Source organism: Mustela putorius, unplaced genomic scaffold, assembly GCF_011764305.1.
Source record: "Mustela putorius furo isolate JIRA1106 unplaced genomic scaffold, ASM1176430v1.1 tig00000224_pilon_pilon_pilon, whole genome shotgun sequence".
NCBI classification, from domain to species: Eukaryota; Metazoa; Chordata; class Mammalia; order Carnivora; family Mustelidae; genus Mustela; species Mustela putorius.
Window position 1 is genome coordinate 24101816 of NW_025421321.1, and position 20055 is coordinate 24121870.

Here is a 20055-nt window from a genome sequence, read left to right on the forward strand (position 1 = left end):
ATTTAGTATACTGTTGCTTTTCATTGCCATTGTACATATTTCCTTCATTTGATCACTGTTTCAGGTAGGAGAGAGATGCATTTTCACTTGATAGAAATTGGCAAAGAATTTTGGCACTGGGCTACTCTAGAAGGAAAAGTCAGCTTTCCAGATAGAAAGCACATTATTGTTTCTCTATTGTTCTGGGCACATGTGATACTGACTTATGAAATTTCACAAACAATAACACAGAGAAATGTCAAACTCACTGAAATTCAGGATCAACATTTTGGGAGTGGAAGCATTAGGCCTATATTGTAATGTAATTTAAAATTATCTGGGAATAAGAGTAAGACCAAAGTAGTTATTTATAGTGGCTCAGAAACCTCCCATTGGCCATCAGATCATGGTGTTAAGTCTGCCTTGAGTTAATGATTTCAATTTTAATTGCATCTCTGTGTAAGGAGAACAAAACCAAGTTTGGCCTTTAACTGCCAATGAGGATAGCCATATATTTAGTAGAAAATTTTGACTTTTTTTTTTTTAATTCAAATTAGGTGATTTGGAGACTTATAGATAAACTTTGGGAAAGTTAATCTTTCTCTTTTCAAAATAAAGATAGTCTCAAAAAATTTTAGGGTTTGCAGATTTATATTAGAATCTAAATGGTATCATAGGTAGGCAAAAAAAAAAGGAATAAGGTACTTTGTACAAATGTACAAATAGTAAAAGAATAAATTTCTATTCAATATATAATTAATTTTCCTTTCATTTAAGATACTCAAATAATAATAATATAATAATAATAATAAGCAATTCCATTGTTTTACTGTGTAGTTTATCCTATACAATGGAGGAAGGTCAGAGACATGCCTCGTTTCTCCCCTATGTTATACTCCTCTTTGTGGTAGAGATCTGGTTTTGGTCATTGTATAATATGTTACTAAGCCATAGTGATGGATTCTTTTTAATAGATTACTTTAAAATAAAATGAATTATGGTCAGTGAAATATTTTAAAATTTATTTCCTTTATAATAAAGGTTAATTTTGCTCCTCCATAGAGTAGGGTGTGACATAACATGCCCACATTAAAAAAGGGAATTTGTCCCTAGAACTTTGTTCATAAAACTAGAATCAGCCTTCTAGGCAGATCTTTCACCTGTGTAGGAAAGAGGCTACTTCTGAGTATTGGCAATATAAATGTCTTTGGGCTGTTACGACAAAATACCATAGATAAACAACAGACATTTGTTTCTCATGGTATGGAGCCTGGAAGTTTCAAGATCAGGGTGTTGGCAGATTTGGTGTCTGGTGAAGTTGAGTGTAGACATTACTTAAATAAATAAATAAAGTAGGGCTAATAATACTATCTGCATCAAAAGGTTGCTGGGAAGCAATGAATGAAAAAGCAAGTAAAACACTATGCTCACACAGAGTAAGCTAGCATGAAAGTTACATCTTTTTAAATACAATTAGCATTTTCTTTGGTTGTTAGACTCGTCAGCTTCCTGTATGTTTTTTTTTTTTAAGATTTTATTTATTTATTTGACAGACAGAGATCACAAGTAGGCAGAGAAGCAGGCAGAGAGAGGAGGAAGCAAGCTCCCCGCTGAGCAGAGAGCCCAATGGGGGGCTCAGTCCCAGGACTCTGGGATCATGACCTGAGCCGAAGGCAGAGGCTTTAACCCACTGAGCCACCCAGGCGCCCCAGTTTTCTGTGTTTTAAAGATTAGGTTTAGAGTTCTTGTGGCTTAGGATTCAGAGGTGGCAAAAATATTGTAGATGCTGGCTCATAGCTATGTGACATGACCCAGTTGTTTAACCCTTTAAGCCCTAGTTTTGCCACTTCATTAATTAAGATAGAAAGCAAGTTGGTTGAAGCAGTAAATATGTCCATAATCCTAATAAATGTAAATGGATTATATTTGCCCACAAAATGACAGAAACACTTGGATTAGATTTAAAAACAAGAGACATAACTAAAACCTAAAACAAAATAGAAGGTGAAATAGTAGAATGGAAAAAATATATACTAGGCATATTTTATTATTATCAATGAATGAGTTAATGTGTGAATAGGGAGAAAATTATTATTACCAATGAATGAGTTAATGTGTGAATAGGGAGAAAAGAGGCTATTTCAATGTTAAACAGCCCACCAAGAAGACAAAGTAGTTATAATTTGTATGTATCCAGGAAATTAAAAGGAAAATTTGATATATCCACACTCACAATGGGAGATTTTAACCTATTCTGTCATTGATAAATAAAACCAACAAAAGTTAGCTAGAGTATTTGAGGACTACCTTTATAAACAATGGTTAATTATTAAACAGGTCTCTGAGCATACTTCCTCTCAGAATGGTCTGAGTCTGAATTTTGGCTAGTTTGTACAGCTGTGTCATGCTTTTTGTATAGTTGATGTGTTTCTGTAAAGCTGCAAGTCAACTGGTAATTTTAAAAGTGAATGATACTGGGGTAGTTGGCTGGCTCAGTCAGTAGCGCATGTGACTCTTGATCTCAGGATCATTTTGGGCATAGAGCTTACTTAAAAAAAGCAAATGATGCTTTTATAAAGGACTGGATGCATGACTTGGTTAATTGTCACACTAGAACTTATACTTGTCCTGGTTTTGTGAACAGGGAACTCTGAATATTTAGGATGGTGTCTTGGACCTTATGGTGAAACTAGCTCCATGAACCTGAATAATAGTAGGTTAGCTGGGTTTCTCCATCCTTGTGGTTTCTTGCACATATTCCTCTTTGTTGACCATTTGATTCATGGTGCAGAATGCCTCAGTGGACACATTGGAAATAGGGTGTGACTCAAGTCTTACTTTTTGGAGACAGTACAGTTGAGAGGATTGAGGCAGATCTCTTCTGGGTCTTTTGCTGGAAATTGTCAGACCCACAGCTTGATCCGTTCAAAATCCCAGAGCAGAGCTTTTTTAAAAGATAGCACACCAACAGTCCAGAGTATGCTTTTTCAAGTCTTCTGTGAGTAAAGCGGGAGTGTTTTAAGTGTTTGCAGAACATTTGGGTCTGTGGCTTCTGCCAAAATAAGTGTTAGCATATGGTTTTCTTCTTCAGAAAGGATTGGCAAATGTTAAATTACCTTTTTAATTTTCATTTAATTTTAATTAAAATTGGGTATTAAGGAGTGATGTGTTTGTGTGTGGGGTGTGTGTGTGTGTGTGTGTGTATAGTGCCAGTGAAAATCCCATTTATTTTCTACTTGTTTCTTTACTTTCTGAAATCTGAGTAGTCCGGACAAAAAAATAAACTCTTGGTGGGTTAAAACTAAATTACAAAGAGAAACCTACGTGTTAATGTGTACATGGAGAAGGACCTTACTAAATCTGTGTTTATATTTATCAGCAGCCTAGTCTAAAATTGTGACTTCCTTGAAAGCGGAGTGCCCAGGAGATCCAATGAGTATGTGTTTTGGCCTTTGTGCCTGATGGCGATAGTACCAGAGTGGCAGCTTGAATTGATGTTGACTCTGTGTCCTCAACTTCTAGACCTTCACCTACCAGCCTCCCACCCACCCAACCAGCCACAAACAAATAATTAGCAAGCACTTAATATTTCCGAGCACCCCACTAGGAGCTGAGAAGACAGAAGAACAATATGATAAAACATGACCTCAAGAGACAATGGCCTGGTGACAATAAGTAAATAAAAGTTTTGTACTTGTGAAACAGTCTTATAATGCTAAGTGACAGGTCAGCAGTACAAAAGGTGTCTGGGATGGAGGACATATTCAGGGTTATCTAAAGTTGTCTTAATTCAGAACAGGAGGTAGTGGTGGTAACTGATAAGAGGTAGATTCAGTAAGGTAATAACCTAAAACTAGGATTTGTGGAGAGCAGAAAAAGCTATTTCCAGTTCGTTTGGAGGTAAGTCAAGAGCCTCAGGAGCTACAAGAGCTTAGGACAGGAGTATTGAGACCAGGCTGTAGAGCTGGTCAGAGTTCCCTTGTGAAGGAGTCCCCTTTTTCTTCAAAGGTTTTGGGGCATTATTCTGAAGGCATGGGCCTCAGTGGGTTTTAGTTCACAGGAATGAATCATTGGACTTACATTTGAGAAGGTCCCTCTGGTGGCAATATCAGGGAAAGGGTAGGGTGAGTTGCTGGAAAAAGAAGAAACTGTTGTTTGAGCTAATTCCTGGTTGTCAGGAGGTAAAAGCAGCCTTGGAGGCGGAAGCTGGGAGGGAGAAATGAGGGAGGACAGCCAGGTGTCTAGCTGAGGTAACTGGAAGAAAGGAGGGGATGCCATTCAGCAAGGGAGTGATGGGAAGGAAATGGGGTCTGGAGGAGGAATTACGGGCTTAGTTTTAGACACTGGCCTGGTCATCCTTAGGACCTCTGCATTTAGCTGTCCAGAGGGCAACTGTCAACATAGGGGAGGAGTCCAAGATTGGGGAGTGGGTGACATCACCCAAGGAGATTTTATACAGAAACAGAAGAGGGCCGTGGAAGGAAACTTGGGAGATAATTATAAAGAACAAAAACCTGTGCATTTATCTACTACCTGTGTCACGGGGAAAACAGATTTGGTATCTTGGAAGTAAACAGATAAGATATTTTCCCTCTGGGCTTTGCCAGGTATTGATTTATGTTATTTTAATCTAAAGAGGTGAACTAATAGAATACTACTGAAACTTGGAATGGTAATGTTCTGGCTTTTTTCTTGATGGTCATGACCTCGTAGTGTAGCACCTGCAAGAGCTGTAGGGACCTATGTAGCTTCTCAACATAAAGGCTTTCCCTTGCCTGGAATGCTATTTCTCTTGATCTGGGCATGACCTGTTCCTTTTTGACATTGAGATCCCACTTTAAATACTGACTCCCAGAGGCCTTCCCTGACCACTAGATCTGAAATATGAAATAACCTCAATCTCTCTTTTTTTCTTAAATTGAGGTACATTTGATGTATAACGTTATGTAACTTTAAGGAAATCAACAGCATTTTGGTCCCTAATGTAGGGACATTTGCTTTCTGGGTGTGGCATGATCATTTCCTTCTGATCTGTGTCTGTTTTGGTCTGCCACTTTGAAGAAATAAAATTATTGTCTAATTATCAAAGCAGAAAATAATGAGCCTTTGGAATGTTTCTGTGTATCTTTGGGGAAATTCATTTATGGGATATAGAGTTAGAGAAGAGTAATTTGGTGGAGGGGTCTTGGTTTACATATTCCTTGTTTACACACACACACACGCACATACACACACACACACACACACACACACAGACTTAGGGCAGAGAAGGTAGGTATGAATTTTAACCATCTTCTTAAAACCTAGCCACAAAAACATGGGTAGTATTCATATCACACCCAGGATATTATTGATTTTTATTCATTCAGGGATTATTTAATGAATTCCTGCTGTGGTGATCAAGTCGGTCAGCATCTAGGCCCACACTGAGCCCATAGAGGCAATGAGAGCCATTCTCTGGGAGAAAAGATGTCGTGTTCCATGCCAACCTTATATAGTTAGTCCTTTCCTGCTTTCCAAATGGCGGACCCACCAGACAGAGTTCCAAGATGGCCAGCTCTCCATTCTTCTCTTCTCATAATCTCCCCACAGCCATTTAAGAAGTACAGATTACCTCACTGACTGTGGGGACGCATGGCTGATACCACCTTGGGAAAATCTGGCCCTTTATAGATAACCTGTTGGAGACACCTCCATGTGTGATACACACTGCCCTCTCAGCTGGCTTTTGTTGAAGGAGGTTGGGGAATAATGGTGTTCACAGGGTACTGGACTTTTTGGAATCCCCATGCCCTGGGAACACTTACCCACATTTACCTTGACTCTGACTTTTCCTTTACGCTTAGGTTACTCCGTTGTTGCTATTGAATACTTAGAAGTACCATTTCACTGTGGTCCTGGTGGGGTTTAGTATGTTTTGCTTTAACATTACCCTGGAGGGGGAGGGGAAGACTCCATTATAACAAATTAGCTGTTTGATAGGATATTATCTTAGGACAGATGGAACATTTTGAAGAAAAAAAATGACCCTGATATTCAAGTTCTTAGACACTCAAGTGAAACAATTGGATAAAAAGAATAGCTGAAAGCATTGGTATTTCTTTTGTACACAGCCTTTTGCTTCCCATTTTTTAAGGAAAAATGGTATTATTAAAGAACAAACACCATTAAAGAAGAATATTTGGGACAAAATGTGCTTATGTGGTTTGAACGACTTATTTAAAGCTTAAGGAAAGGATTAGCACTTGCTTGTTGAGAAATCTTTGGAAAGCAGTCACTGATCTGGGGATAAGTCAGTGGTAGGAGGAAAGACGCGAGTGGGGAAATGGTGGGAGTGGGGCTTACTAAGGAGTCAGGTGTGGAGGGAGTTGGAGCCCCAGTAAATGGCTGCCATGGAGGCCCTAGTGTGGCTTGTTCTCAGTGGTCAGCAGGTGGCACCAGATAGCCAGCACGAATTCCGAGAGGTACGTAGTGTTTAGATTTGACCTTGGGTTGGGTTAAATCGCACTTTTTCTGCTTTCAGAAATTTGGAATTCATAATAACTTAATATTTGTTTTTCCTCATAGAGATGGCTGAATTTTATGAAAGCCTTTGGTATTGACATTGTTCTGAAAATTAACCACCTCCAAGGTCAAATGGTACATGACACGATTGACTTCTTTTTTTGAAGGGAGTTATGACTCGGTGTTGAAAGCGACAAACAGATCAATATAACGTACTTATTAGCTTACGCTCCTGTGATTTTTTTTGTGTGTGTGTTTTTATGGAATCTGGTAAATACATTGCTAATGTAGATGTTAAAGTTAATCTACTGATAAGTTTATATTGTTGCGATTGATTATGTCTATGTGATTGGTAGCCAGGATTTTACTCCCATCCAAATACTTGTGTTTGAGCGACAGTGGGTGATTATATGGGTCATTGACTTCATTCCTCCAACAAGCTGTCCTGCTTCTCAATATAAAGGTTTTCCCTTGCCTGGAATGCTATTTCTCTTGATCTGGGCATGACCTCTTCCTTTTTGACATTGATATCTCACTTTAAATACTGACTCCCAGAGGCCTTCCCTGACCACTAGATCTGAAATATGAAATAGCCTCAATCTCTCTTTTTTTCTTAAATGGAAGTACATTTGATGTATAACGTTATGTAAACTTAAGGAAATCAACAGCATGTTGGTTTGATATATTTCTGTATTGCAATATGATCACTACTATAGCATTAGATGCATGTCTGTCACATCATGTAATTAGCATTTTTTTTTTGGTGGTGTTAACAGTAAGACCTAGTCTCTTAGCAACTTTGAAGTTTATAATACAGTACAGTTGATCACGACTCTATTGCCTCACTCTACTTTTTTATTTTCTTTCAACTGTTTTGCCTTTTTTTGTGTGCTTTTTGTCCGGCTCCTCCTACAAGGCCATAGGTTTCCCTGGAGCTGAGTCCTTATCTTGTTTGCTGTTATCCCTAGCATCTGAAACAGTGCTGAGCACGTAGTAAGTCCTCAGTGCATTCTGGTTCAGTGGATGCATCATAGCTGTATTGAAGAGGGAAGCAGCTAAAGGTATTCTCATAATTCTCTGAGGTCATTTTGATGAGGTGAAGATAGCAGTAGATCAAAAGTTGAGGGCCAGGTTTTTGTTTCTCTTTTGTTCCTGTAGAATACTACCTGGGTAGGTCCCTGAGAATTGGGTATTGGTCAGAGAATTTGTAAATAACAGCAATATAAATAATTGTAGTCATTCCTTAATAAGCCTCTGCTGTACACTGGAATAGTTGTTAGTGACTTACATTTACTATCTCACTTGATCTTAGGCATCTGTTTTATAGTAGGAATGAGATATTTAGGTCAAACGATCTGTTCTCTTATATAACATTTTATGAATTTCCAGGAGAAGCTAAAAGATTATAGTACAGAGTAGAAATAAATGAGTTCATTCAGAAGCCCCAAGTAGATATTCATCTAGTTCCAAAAGAACTTTAAAATTGCAAAGCTTATGGGGTGCCCGAGTTACTCAGTGGGTTAAGCCTCTGCCTTCAGATCAGGTCACAGTCCCAGGGTCCTGGGATCGAGCCCCACATTGGGCTCTCTGCTCAGCAGGGAACCTGCTTCCTCCTCCCCCTCTGCCTGCCTCTCTGCCTACTTGTGATCTCTCTCTCTCTGTCAAATAAATAAATTCTTAAAAAAAAATTGCAAAGCTTAAACTTTAAAAAGGGGGCGGGAAACCCACCGTGGATTGGGTGCCCATCATTTCATTCAGTCCTCTCAACAACATGGAGATTATCTTTCCTTTTTAATGGTTGGGGAAACTGAGGCTCAGAGATGTTAAGTACACTGGCCAAGGTCACACACGTGTTATGAGGCAGTGCTGAGGTTCCAAATCATCTTCAGTTGACCCCAGAAATCTGTTCTTGACTTGCAGGAATTGTTTGGGCTTCTACTCACCTCTAACCCAGTGGGCTTCATGGGGACGAAGCACGCTTTAGACATCTAAATCAGGTTTTCTTTGTCTTTCTCACAGAACTCTAAGAAGGAGCTGATGTGGAGGAGCAGCTGAGACAGTTCAAGATGACAACCACAGTAGCCACAGACTATGACAACATTGAGATCCAACAGCAGTACAGCGATGTCAACAACCGCTGGGACGTGGATGACTGGGACAATGAGAACAGCTCTGCGAGGCTCTTTGAGCGGTCCCGCATCAAGGCTTTGGCAGGTAAGTCCCATCATGTCCTGTTACGGAGGCCCAGCGGCCCTTATAGCTCCCTTTAAAATCACCCGCCCTGTCTCCGCTACAAGAAGGTCAGCTCACCTCTGCTTATATATGTCCCAGGAGAGCAAGCTGCCCATTGCATAAGATATCCAGGTCCATATTTGGAGAGTTGTCCATCCTAAGGCCAAAATGATTGAATGATTTTTTTTGAGCTGCCCTAGGTTTGTAAGAATTTTTGACTCCTCTTACATTTCAAAATAATGTAGCTTACTGGGCTATATGCAGAAAAATACACAAATTAGCCTGTGTGCTTTATTATATTAGTTGACTTGACTTGTTACAGTAGTAGAATGCTTACTTTGAGTACAAAGGGTAGTTGGTATCCCATGCAAGGGTTTTAGATGTAAAAAAGCAATAGCTTTATCTGGTAAGGGCATGTTTAATGCTACAATGGGTACGTTTGCTATTGATTCATTAAAATTAGCAGAAGCACATCCTCCCTTTGTGATCTCTCACTCCCTTTTTGCTGTTGAATACTTAGAACATACTTTCACCCTCGCCATAGTTGGGGTGGGAAGTGTCTTACCCTGAAATTGTCCTGAAAATCCAGAAGCAGTTCCATCAAGATGAAAACTCAGCAATGCTGAATACATGTAAACTAGAGATCAAAGCAGAGTCATTTAAGGTCTTGCATCTGTACTTTGAGATTTCAGATCAAATGCTTTCCAAATGAAAAAAGTGGGTTAATGATTTTTTTTTCTTAATTTCTTTGATTATTACCCATAAATTATAGCCATGTCAGACAGGTAAGTTTACTGTTAATTGTTCATATAGCTGACTTCTCTTGTTACCTTTATGGTGTCATCTGATTATGATACATGTGTCGTTCAGAGTTTTCTTGACTGTAAGCAATAGGAAACCTAACTCAAAGTGGTTTAAATGATAAAGAGAATATATTGGTCACACTGAAGACAAATTTGGCCTTTAAAGCAAGACTTACTCCTGGGCTTAAAAGGTGTGATCAGGGCCCAGTTTTTTTCTCTATATTTTTGGCCTTGTAGCTCCAAGAGGACTGTCCCAGGTCCCAGATCTGCCTGTAAGGATATCCAGGAGAAAAGAACACTTCTGCTGCCCCAGTATTTCTACCATGGCCCTAGGAGCAGTCTCACTGGCCTGACTGATCCTGACTTGGGTCAGAGGTCTCCCTCAGAATCTCTGTCCAGGTGGAGTCAGAGAAGAGGATATGCTGACTGACATCAGCTAATCCGGACACACTTCTGGAGTAGTGAGGGGGGTTGTGGGGTGAGGTGAGGAGGGTCAGCCCATCTGAACAGTTTGGCTAGAAAATTTGGAATATTACAGGAAGGAGGAAGACAGAAGTGGATATGGGGGATGCAGCCAACTAGATGCTATAGGAAAATTCTCCAGTTGCCTTAGGATAATGTGTCTCTTGAGTGGTGGTGATTTAAGGATCTTTCTCGAGCTAGCCTGATCTGAGGGCATAAACGAATGATTAACCAGGTAGTTGTTCTAGAATTGGAAGATTTTCTAGCTTATTCATTAACATGGAACCTTATGGAAACCTTGATCCTGGCTTGTGCCAGTGGATTGATTTGTACTTTGATCTCTTACCTCTTTTTCTTGAATCATTTAAGTTTTTAGATCAGTATGATATTGGTGGCCAATTACCTTTCATCATGAGTCATTTACTTTCTGATTTTAGGCTACTATGTATTACCTCCCTTGTAAGGAAAATTATACCTGCAATTGTAGAATTGTTCCTTGCTCTTAGTATCTGATTTTTCATGCAGTTCCAGGGGAGATCCCCAACGTCCTTAGTATTGATCAGTTGTCCTAACACTTCCTAGAGTGGCCTTCTCTGTTATCTAGGTCTCTGAACTACGGTAGTTATGATAGTAATAGCATTTAAGATGGTGCTTCCCATGTGCAGGCGGCGTTCTAAATGTATTGTATGTATTAACAGTTAATCCCATAACAACCATATATGACCATATATATCTGTAGAGTATAGATGAGGAAACTGAGGCATAGAGAGATTAAGTAACTTGCCCAGGGTTACACTGCTCATAAGTGGCTAAGGCAGACTGGCTCCAAAGTATATACACTCTCCTATTTTTCTATATTCAGTAAAATATAAAACGATTGAAAGCTCACTGGTATAGAATATTGATATTGGGTAACTGAAACAGGCTTAAGAAAAAAAAAGATGATAAAAGGCTCAGGAAAAATCCTGTGGTCCAGAAGAAGCCATGAGTAATCATGAAAGTTACTGAAAATGTGTTGCCTCTAGGTTAAATGATGTCTAGAAAAAGAATTGCTTTCAGTGCATCCAGTAGATACCAGGAAAACCATCTGTTTATTGGAGGAAATAATCTTGTTACCTAACTCCCTATTCTGTGGGACAGAAAAGTCTCTGAGTTTTCTAAGAATCTTATATGCTGAAAATAAGAGCAACAGAATTAAAAAAAGAGAGAGAGAGAGAGCCAGAACAGTTCAGCAGTGTCTGGAACTGGGCTTCTAGAATGTGAGCATGCATCATAATTGCCTGGTCATCTTGTAATTGCTGGGCCCACCCGCAGTTTCTGATTCAGTAAGTCTAGGACAAAGCTTAGTGATAAACATTTCCCCTTTGTTTTATTTATTTATTTATTTGTCAGAGAGAGAGAGAGAGAGAGAGAGCGCGAGAGAGCACGAGCGAGCACAGGCAGACAGAATGGCAGGCAGAGGCGGAGGAAGAAGCAGGTTCCCTGCCGAGCAAGGAGCCCGATGTGGGACTCCATCCCTGGATGCTGGGATCATGACCTGAGCTGAAGGCAGCTGCTTAACCAACTGAGCTACCCAGGCGTCCCGGTGATAAACATTTCTAACAGGGTCCCCGGTGATGCTGATGTGGCTGCTCTGGGGAATCACATTTCAAGACTGGTGTGGAGTCTTGGTGGTTGACTGGCCTATTTCCCTGGGTGTCTGAGACCATTCATCCATCTAGACCCAGCTCAAGTCTAGTAAGAATTGAAGTATCAAACTCAACAGAGTTACGTTAAAGGCACACTTTAATGTGGGAGTGGTGTGGAAGGCTGGCACCTCATTCTGAGAAAAGAGAAATATCTTCCTGTCTCTTAGAGGGAAGTAGTATAATGATAGATTCAGCTTGAGGGAATGCTTACAGACGCATGTTCTAAAGTGGGAAATCTTGGCTAGTGTGGTGGAAATGTATATAGCAAGTTTCCCCTCCCTCTCAAGTACTCTACATGTTGAGTCTTCTTTAGACTACAGTCTTGAAGCCTGGGGTGATACATAAAAGACATTACTACAGGAATTCATCTTTTTACGGTACATTTTGTATTGACAGTGTAAACACCACCTTGGATTGTGTCCTTTACTAAGTGGCTTTAAATATTTGTATCTCTGAGGAAATAAGGTGAGGTAAACTACTGGCTACAAATTAATTCTCACCCAGTTTACAGATATTTTCTGTTACTAGGCTGCTATGTATACATGTTTTATATACAGGTAATGTACATTATATATAGATATATGTTCTTCCTGTGAGTTGTAAAAACTGTTCTTAATCTGAGTTTTACTTTCCTTTATCCTCTTCTTGCTTTTAGCTTTGTGTTGTAATAAATACTGTTTTTGTCCTCAGTCCTGGCTGAGGAACTCCTAAAACCCTTGGAATTTGCTGAGCATCTTTTGTTATTCATGAAAAGCCATCTTCCTCACACTTGGATTTGTTGGGGGTGGTGGTGGGGTGACTGAGGGTGAGACCTTTAGCTCTATTAGGATGGTACTAGTCACTGAAATGACCAAATAATGAGAAGGTGGGAACTTTGAGCCCACCTTCTGGAAAAGAGGGGGGTCCAGAGATTAAGTTTAATCTCTATGGTTGATTTAATCAATCATGTCTAGGTATTTTGAAACTTCCCTAAAAACCCCTAAATGACTTGGGTTTGGAGGATTTGAAGAGCTCTTGGGCTGGGGAATATATTAGTGTGTTGGAAGGGTGGTGGGTCCTGAGAGGCCATGAAAGTTCTGTGCCCCTCCACACACCTTGCCTATAAACCTCTTCCATTTGGCTGTTTCAGCAGACATAAGTATTTTCCTGAGTTCTGTGAGTTGTCCTAGTATATATTTTTTTTATTTTTTATTTTTTATAAACATATATTTTTATCCCCAGGGGTACAGGTCTGTGAATCACCAGGTTTACACACTTCACAGCACTCACCAAAGCACAAAACCTCCCCAATGTCCATAATCCCACCCCCTTCTCCCAAACCCCCTCCCCCCAGCAACCCTCAGTTTGTTTTGTGAGATTAAGAGTCACTTATAGTTTGTCTCCCTCCCAATCCCATCTTGTTTCATTTATTCTTCTCCTACCCACTTAAGCCCCCATGTTGCATCACCACTTCCTCATATCAGGGAGATCATATGATAGTTGTCTTTCTCTGCTTGACTTATTTCGCTAAGCATGATATGCTCTAGTTTCATCCATGTGTCGCAAACGGCAAGATTTCATTTCTTTTGATGGCTGCATAGTATTCCATTGTGTATATATACCACATCTTCTTGATCCATTCATCTGTTGATGGACATCTAGGTTCTTTCCATAGTTTGGCTATTGTGGACATTGCTGCTATAAACATTCGGGTGCACGTGCCCCTTTGGATCACTACGTTTGTATCTTTAGGGTAAATACCCAATAGTGCAATTGCTGGCTCATAGGGCAGTTCTATTTTCAACATTTTGAGGAACCTCCATGCTGTTTTCCAGAGTGGCTGCACCAGCTTGCATTCCCACCAACAGTGTAGGAGGGTTCCCCTTTCTCTGCATCCTTGCCAGCATCTGTCATTTCCTGACTTGTTGATTTTAGCCATTCTGACTGGTGTGAAGTGATAACTCATTGTGGTTTTGATTTGTATTTCCCTGATGCCGAGTGATATGGAGCACTTTTTCATGTGTCTGTTGGCCATGTGGATGTCTTCTTTGCAGAAATGTCTGTTCATGTCCTCTGCCCATTTCTTGATTGGATTATTTGTTCTTTGGGTGTTGAGTTTGCTAAGTTCTTTATAGATTCTGGACACTAGTCCTTTATCTGATACGTCGTTTGCAAATATCTTCTCCCATTCTGTCAGTTGTCTTTTGATTTTGTTAACTGTTTCCTTTGCTGTGCAAAAGCTTTGTCCTAGTATATTTTTGAACCTAAGGGGGTTGTTCAGGGGAACCCTTGAACTTAGAGCTGATCAGTCAGAAGTATGGTGGGTGGCCTGGGACTTGTGACTGGCATCGGAAGTGGAGGCAGTCTTGGGGGACAGATCCCTTAAGCTGGGGGATCTGCAGCTCACTCCAGGCAGTGAAGGGAATTGCATTCTGGGACACCCATTTGGTATAAGAGATTTCATAGGGGGATGGCTTCTCTAGTACAGTGTGGAACACATCCGTGTTTTAAAAACATAAGAATCAGGCCTGCAGTCCCTTATCAAGTGCCAGTTTATCATCACAAAGATGAAAGAGTCTGGGTTCCATTGCCTAGGGAGCTTTGAATCTTTCTAGTCTCGTTAGACTTTTTTGCTTGAAAATTAGTCTGATTCACATCTCAGTCACTCATCACCAGCCCTCCCGGTCTTTAGTACCCAAAACATCAGAAGAAAACACGAGTGGAGTCACAGGGAAGTGAACTTTGCCATCTTCATCATCTGTCTAGGGAATCTCCTGGTGGGGACAGAAGCAGCAGCTTTTTCCCACAGTAGAGAAAAGCTTCATCTGAAAGTTTGCCCTCACACAAGTTGGGTGAAGAGTGGGGGTCTGTCAAGGCATTAGCTTGCAAAAGGCCAAGACTTAGGAATGTTTTAGAAAGTAATTAGAACTAAGATGGACTGTTGCCCCATGTTCACAGATTTTATATATAAGAGACTGGGGAGATTTATACTTCTGCCTAAACTCTGTGCTCCCATTTGTAATTTAGAAGGAAGATGAGAAAAGCCTTGATATATCATGTTGTGTAGCAGAGAGATGCCATGCCGATTGAGCCTTAGGGCAGAGTGCTGTGAAGTGACTTTTATGCATTCTGTAAATGATTTCCCACATCCCATGATGGCATACCCACATTCCTGACCTCTGACCACATGCCCCTGCACTGTGGAACATGTGCTATTGAAGAAAGGGATTCAAAATAAGTGGGGCTTTTTGTAAAGCAGCACTTTATTTGAAATAAAAACGTAAAACCTAATCTTTTAAAGAAATGTAAAAGATAAATGTTTTCTTTTTCTAAGTGATAAGTGTTTATGGTTGGAGGTTATATTTTGTACAATCAACACAAATCCTTTAAAAAGTACAACATTTTGCTTGAAAATACTGATGAAGTTGGGGCGCCTGGGTGGCTCAGTCAGTTGACATCTTATTCTTGAAATGGTGCAGGTCATGATCTCAGGGTCATGAGCTTGAACCCCCAGTTCCCGTGGAGCTCTGTGGTGTGTGTGGAGTCTGCTTAAGAGTTTTTCTCTCCTGTTCCCTCTGTTCTTCTCTGCTCCCCCTCCCCCCAGCAAATACACTTTCTCTCAAAAAAAAAAAAAAGATTAGAATTAATCTTTGTATCAAAACTCATAAACAGTGAATTTTAAAAATTGGGAGGATATACACCAAAATAGTTTTTATTTCTACGTGATTTTCCTTTTTACTTACCTGAATTTTTTCCTGAAATAAAATCTGAAATATTTTGTAATGAGGAAAACAAAGCATAAAAACATCTTAGCATCTAATATCACATTCATAAGCTTAAATTTCCCCTCCCAAAATCATGACATAGAAAAATGGTAGGAAAAAGCCCATGTATAAAAAAGTTAAAAAAAAAAAAAAAAAGACATTAAAAATGAAATTCCTTTGGGAGATGTCACTCATCAACATTTATGAGCTAAAATTATGCCTAAGAGTCTTTCTGCTAAGCTATGGACTTAGCAAAAGAAATTGACCTTGAGTTTACATGGTTAGTGGGGAGTCAAGGACAGCTGATAGCCATAGAAAAATGAGCTGAATGCACTTAATTGTATCCTTTACATTACATCCGTAAAGTATATAAGTTATTAGTTGCTATATATATAGGCCAGACTCCCTTTAAACATAGTAATTTATGTGACCAAGAATTTTGGTGGAGCATTTAATCAGCTAAACTACTGATATGCTTTAAATATTTAGAGCAGGGTTGCCTGAAAGAAATGTAATACTAGCCATGTATGATTTTTAACCTTCTCAGTAAGATATTCCAGTTAATCAGTTCATCCAAAATTTTATCATATCAATGTGCAATCAAGTATAAGAAGTTACATACTTAAGATTTTTTTTCTAAGTCTTCGAATTCTGGTATGTATCTTACTACCCACATTTCTTACTGTCAGTAGTCTTGTGTGGCCAGTGAGTGCCTTCACACAGACACTATTTTATTGGCTAAAACCTTATAGATCCTGCCAAACAAATGTGAGCTTTAAAATACCATCAAGTATTTGATCTAGGGTATATTTATAAAATATACCCTATATATAAAATATAAAATATTTATAAAAGAGCAGGTATTTGGCCATGGGGCTAAATGTGAATTTTTTTTTTTTTAATTTTATTTATTTATTTGACAGAGAGAAATCACAAGTAGATGGAGAGGCAGGCAGAGAGAGAGAGAGAGAGGGAAGCAGGCTCCCTACTGAGCAGAGAGCCCGATGCGGGACTCGATCCCAGGACCCTGAGATCATGACCTGAGTCGAAGGCAGCGGCTTAACCCACTGAGCCACCCAGGCGCCCCATGAATTTAAATTCTGATCAGGAATAATGCATCAGTTGAATTATTAGTATAAAAATGAATACTAGTCCTTTTTGTGCTCTTTTAAGTGGATACAAGGTTGCAACAGATCCTGAGCACATTTGCTCTCTGCTCTTTTCAGCTAAAATTTTGGCACTGCTCTCAAGCACTGTTTTTGGATGCGGAAGACTGACTAGCACACTTGTTTAAAAATGCATAATTCAAGGGCCCCCATAAGTTGAGATTCACTAATGTAAGAGGGAGCTCAGTAGTCCACATTTTTTAATGTATATGATACAGTTTGAAGAAATGCTTTCCTGGGACATGGCCATAGTGTTCTCACTTAGTATTCGTATCTTCTTACCTCTGAGTATTAACCCCCAAAGTGGAAATCAGCTTTTTATCTCTTTAAAATAGTAGTCTGCCCCTTCTCCCAGTAAGTAGATCACAGTTTATGTTTAGATATCTTGACAGCTAAGAAGCCTTCATTTTCTGCCCAAACTGAGTATAGGGCTGTCTCTTGGCAAGAGGGGCACATTCTTCCTCTAATCCCAGGCCTCATTCCAGCCGCTGTGTAGGTGGATTCCTGTGTGGGTGGATCTTCTTGGTCCCAACCAGTGATTGAATCCCCACCGCCCCAACCCCTATCACTGTTGGGGCCTTCTCATTTTTAATCTCCAGGAGGGCAGAAAATTTCTCTGGGCCTAAATTAGAGTGTGCATTAAAATTACTAGGGAAACTTGAAAAGTATATCCTAAAGAAAATCCTGCTGTGATAGATAAAAAAGATTCAGGCACAGGGTTTCCTCAGGAGGAAGAGAGTTAGAATCTGTACATTGAGAATTGGAGCAGAACTTGCCATCACTTTTCTCTCTGCAAATTTCAAGCTATTGTTAAAGTTATGTACTTAAAATGTTCACTTAATTCCTGCATTTGGATGGAGGAAAACCTACTTTTAAAGCCTTAAAAGATTTTTTTTTTAAAGATTGTATTTATTTATTTGAGATAGAGAAAGATCACAAGTAGGCAGAGAGGCAGGCAGTGGGGGTGGGGGGAAGCAGGCTCCCTGCCGAGCAGAAAGCCCGATGCGGGGCTCGATCCCAGGACCCTGGGATCATGACCCGAGCAGAAGGCAGAGGCTTAACCCATTGAGCCACCCAGGCGCCCCAGCGTTAAAAGATTTTTAAGTTTACCTTTTTCCAGAGATATCTTAATGTCTTTTCTACCTACAATCATGAGTTTTTGTTTTTGTTTTTATTTTTTTATATATTTTTAAAGATTTTACTTATTTATTTGGTAGAGAGATCACAAGTAGGCAGAGAGGCAGGCAGAGAGGGAGGGGGAAGCAGGCTCCCTGCTGAGCAGAGAGCCCAATGTGGGGCTTGATCCCAGGACCCTGGGACTGTGACCTGATCTGAAGGCAGAGGCTTAACCCACTGAGCCACCCAGGCACCCCTATAATCATGAGTTTTTATTATTTTTTTTTTAAGATTTTATTTATTTATTTGACAGAGAGAGAGATTACAAGTAGACAGAGAGGCAGGCAGAGAGAGAGAGAGAGAGAGAGAGCAGAGAGCCCGATGCGGGACTCGATCCCAGGACACTGAGATCATGACCTGAGCCGAAGGCAGCGGCTTAACCCACTGAGCCACCCAGGCGCCCTAATCATGAGTTTTTAATAAGGTGGTTTAGATATTGGCTTTTCATTTTTTATGGTTTCCTGTAATTTGATGGTTTTACTTAGAAACCTTCCAGGATTAGACTGTTAATTCATAATCCGCTGGCCCTGCCAAAATGAATAACAAATATATATATAGATAAAAATATATACATATATAATATACATATGAATAAGGATATATAATATGAATAATATGTATGCATAAAGTATAATATATACATGTATGTAACATATATCTGTAAAAAATATTTGATGTTCTAGTGAGTACAAAGCCAGCATGCTATTGGGTATACAAAAGTCTATAAAACATGGTCTAAAATTGTCCAATTGGTCAGATAAAACCTATTTATGTGAAATATTAACTAAACATGTATGCCTGTGCCAGGAAGGTGGTAGAGGCAGTTAGTGCTCTAGTAATCTAGAGGCAAGGGGTGATCACAAGAGGAAGAATGGCAGTCATTTGAAGAGGGTGGATGGAGTCCTGTAGAGATCATTGGAACTTGGGAAGGGATGGGGGCCTGAACCCAGGCAAGGCTGCTTTGTTTCCACCACCACAAAACCAGAGAGGCCAGGCTACAGATCCCTGAGGACCCCTCATTAAAATACAAAGTCTGCTTTTGGCTTCTCAAACTTGGACTCATTCCTTTAAAATTAACTGAGAGCTTTTCTTATTTGCTCACCCACCTGCCCTGTTCAGTGGAACCCTTCTATGGCCCAAGGGAAAGACTTCTCGCCTGAGGGAGTGGGTTTTTATAGTCAGGATTAATAGGGCTTTAACAGCTATCCATTATTTTCCTCATCCTGTCTTGAAGCTATTTCCCTAAATTTTGCATTATTGGGGATTATTTGAGAGAGAGGCATGGTCCCTAGTGCACAGTAAATACGCCACCCATTATTTGTGAAATCTGAGCCTGAAAGGGCATTTCATACCTAAGAGGCTCATGGAAACTATTGAGGAGAAAGTCTGCTTAGGTCATTCCATGTACTTCCAGGTTGCACCCTCAATTTATTTTCTGTGTACATACGGTTTCAGTAGTTTCCGAATGCAGGAATCGTTTCTTGTTCAAGTACAGTTCTGTCAAGTTTTCTTTCCCTCCATTTCCTCTGACTGCTGGAGACAACCCCTCCCCACTCTGAATATCAGTTTGGGTTCCTGCTGCTGTTCCTTACACCCTTGACATTGTATTCTCACCTTAGCAATGGTGACATCCCTTAGTGCCTGAGGTAAATGATCCTTGTGGGGAGCACGGCCTGCCCCTCCTCTCCTTCACCACACCGCTTAACCACACCACCATTCTCTCTTCCTAACCCAGCCCACACTCCTGCCTGTCATCTAGAGCCTCATTCTTGCTTCTCAGCCACCTGGCAGGACTTCTTCCCTTGAGCCTCACTCCCTTAATCCTCTCTTATTTCACACTTCGCCTTTGCCTTAACTCCTTTTCCCACCCTACCAAAATACTTACATCAGCCTCTTACCTTTAAGGAATTCAATCAGTCACCATTTCTATGAGAAAACCCTTACACATTTACTAAAATAAAATTTATGTGACAGAGTGAGTGAGATCACAAGTAGGTAGAGGCAGGCAGAGAGAGAGGGAGAAGCAGGCTCCCCGCTGAGCAAGAGAGCCTAATGTGGGGCTGGATCCTAGGACCTTGAGATCATGACCTGAGCCGAAGGCAGAGGCTTACTTAACCCACTGAGCCACCCAGGCGCCCCCCGCCATACATTTTATGATTAATTTGTCAATGAACTTATTAGGAAATATAATCTATCTTCTCTTATTGGGGACTGCCTGGGTAAGCAAGAGGAAAAACTTAAGATATTTCTCTTCTCTTCAGCTTTTCCTGGCTCTCTCTGCCAATATGCCCATCCCCATCTG

General features: G+C 40.2%; 1 protein-coding gene across 4 annotated transcripts in view; it reads left to right on the plus strand.

Annotated features, from left to right (window-relative positions):
• Window positions 1-20055, plus strand: part of SPTBN1 (spectrin beta, non-erythrocytic 1) — a 197006-nt gene that overhangs the window by 45012 nt on the left and 131939 nt on the right. For all 4 annotated transcript variants that reach the window (XM_004775675.3, XM_013047393.2, XM_004775676.3 and 1 more), the window contains exon 2: window positions 8503-8697. In XM_004775675.3, coding sequence (XP_004775732.1) covers window positions 8550-8697 — 148 coding nt within the window. In that variant the 5' untranslated portion in view covers window positions 8503-8549. The remainder of the gene's footprint in view (window positions 1-8502; window positions 8698-20055) is intronic.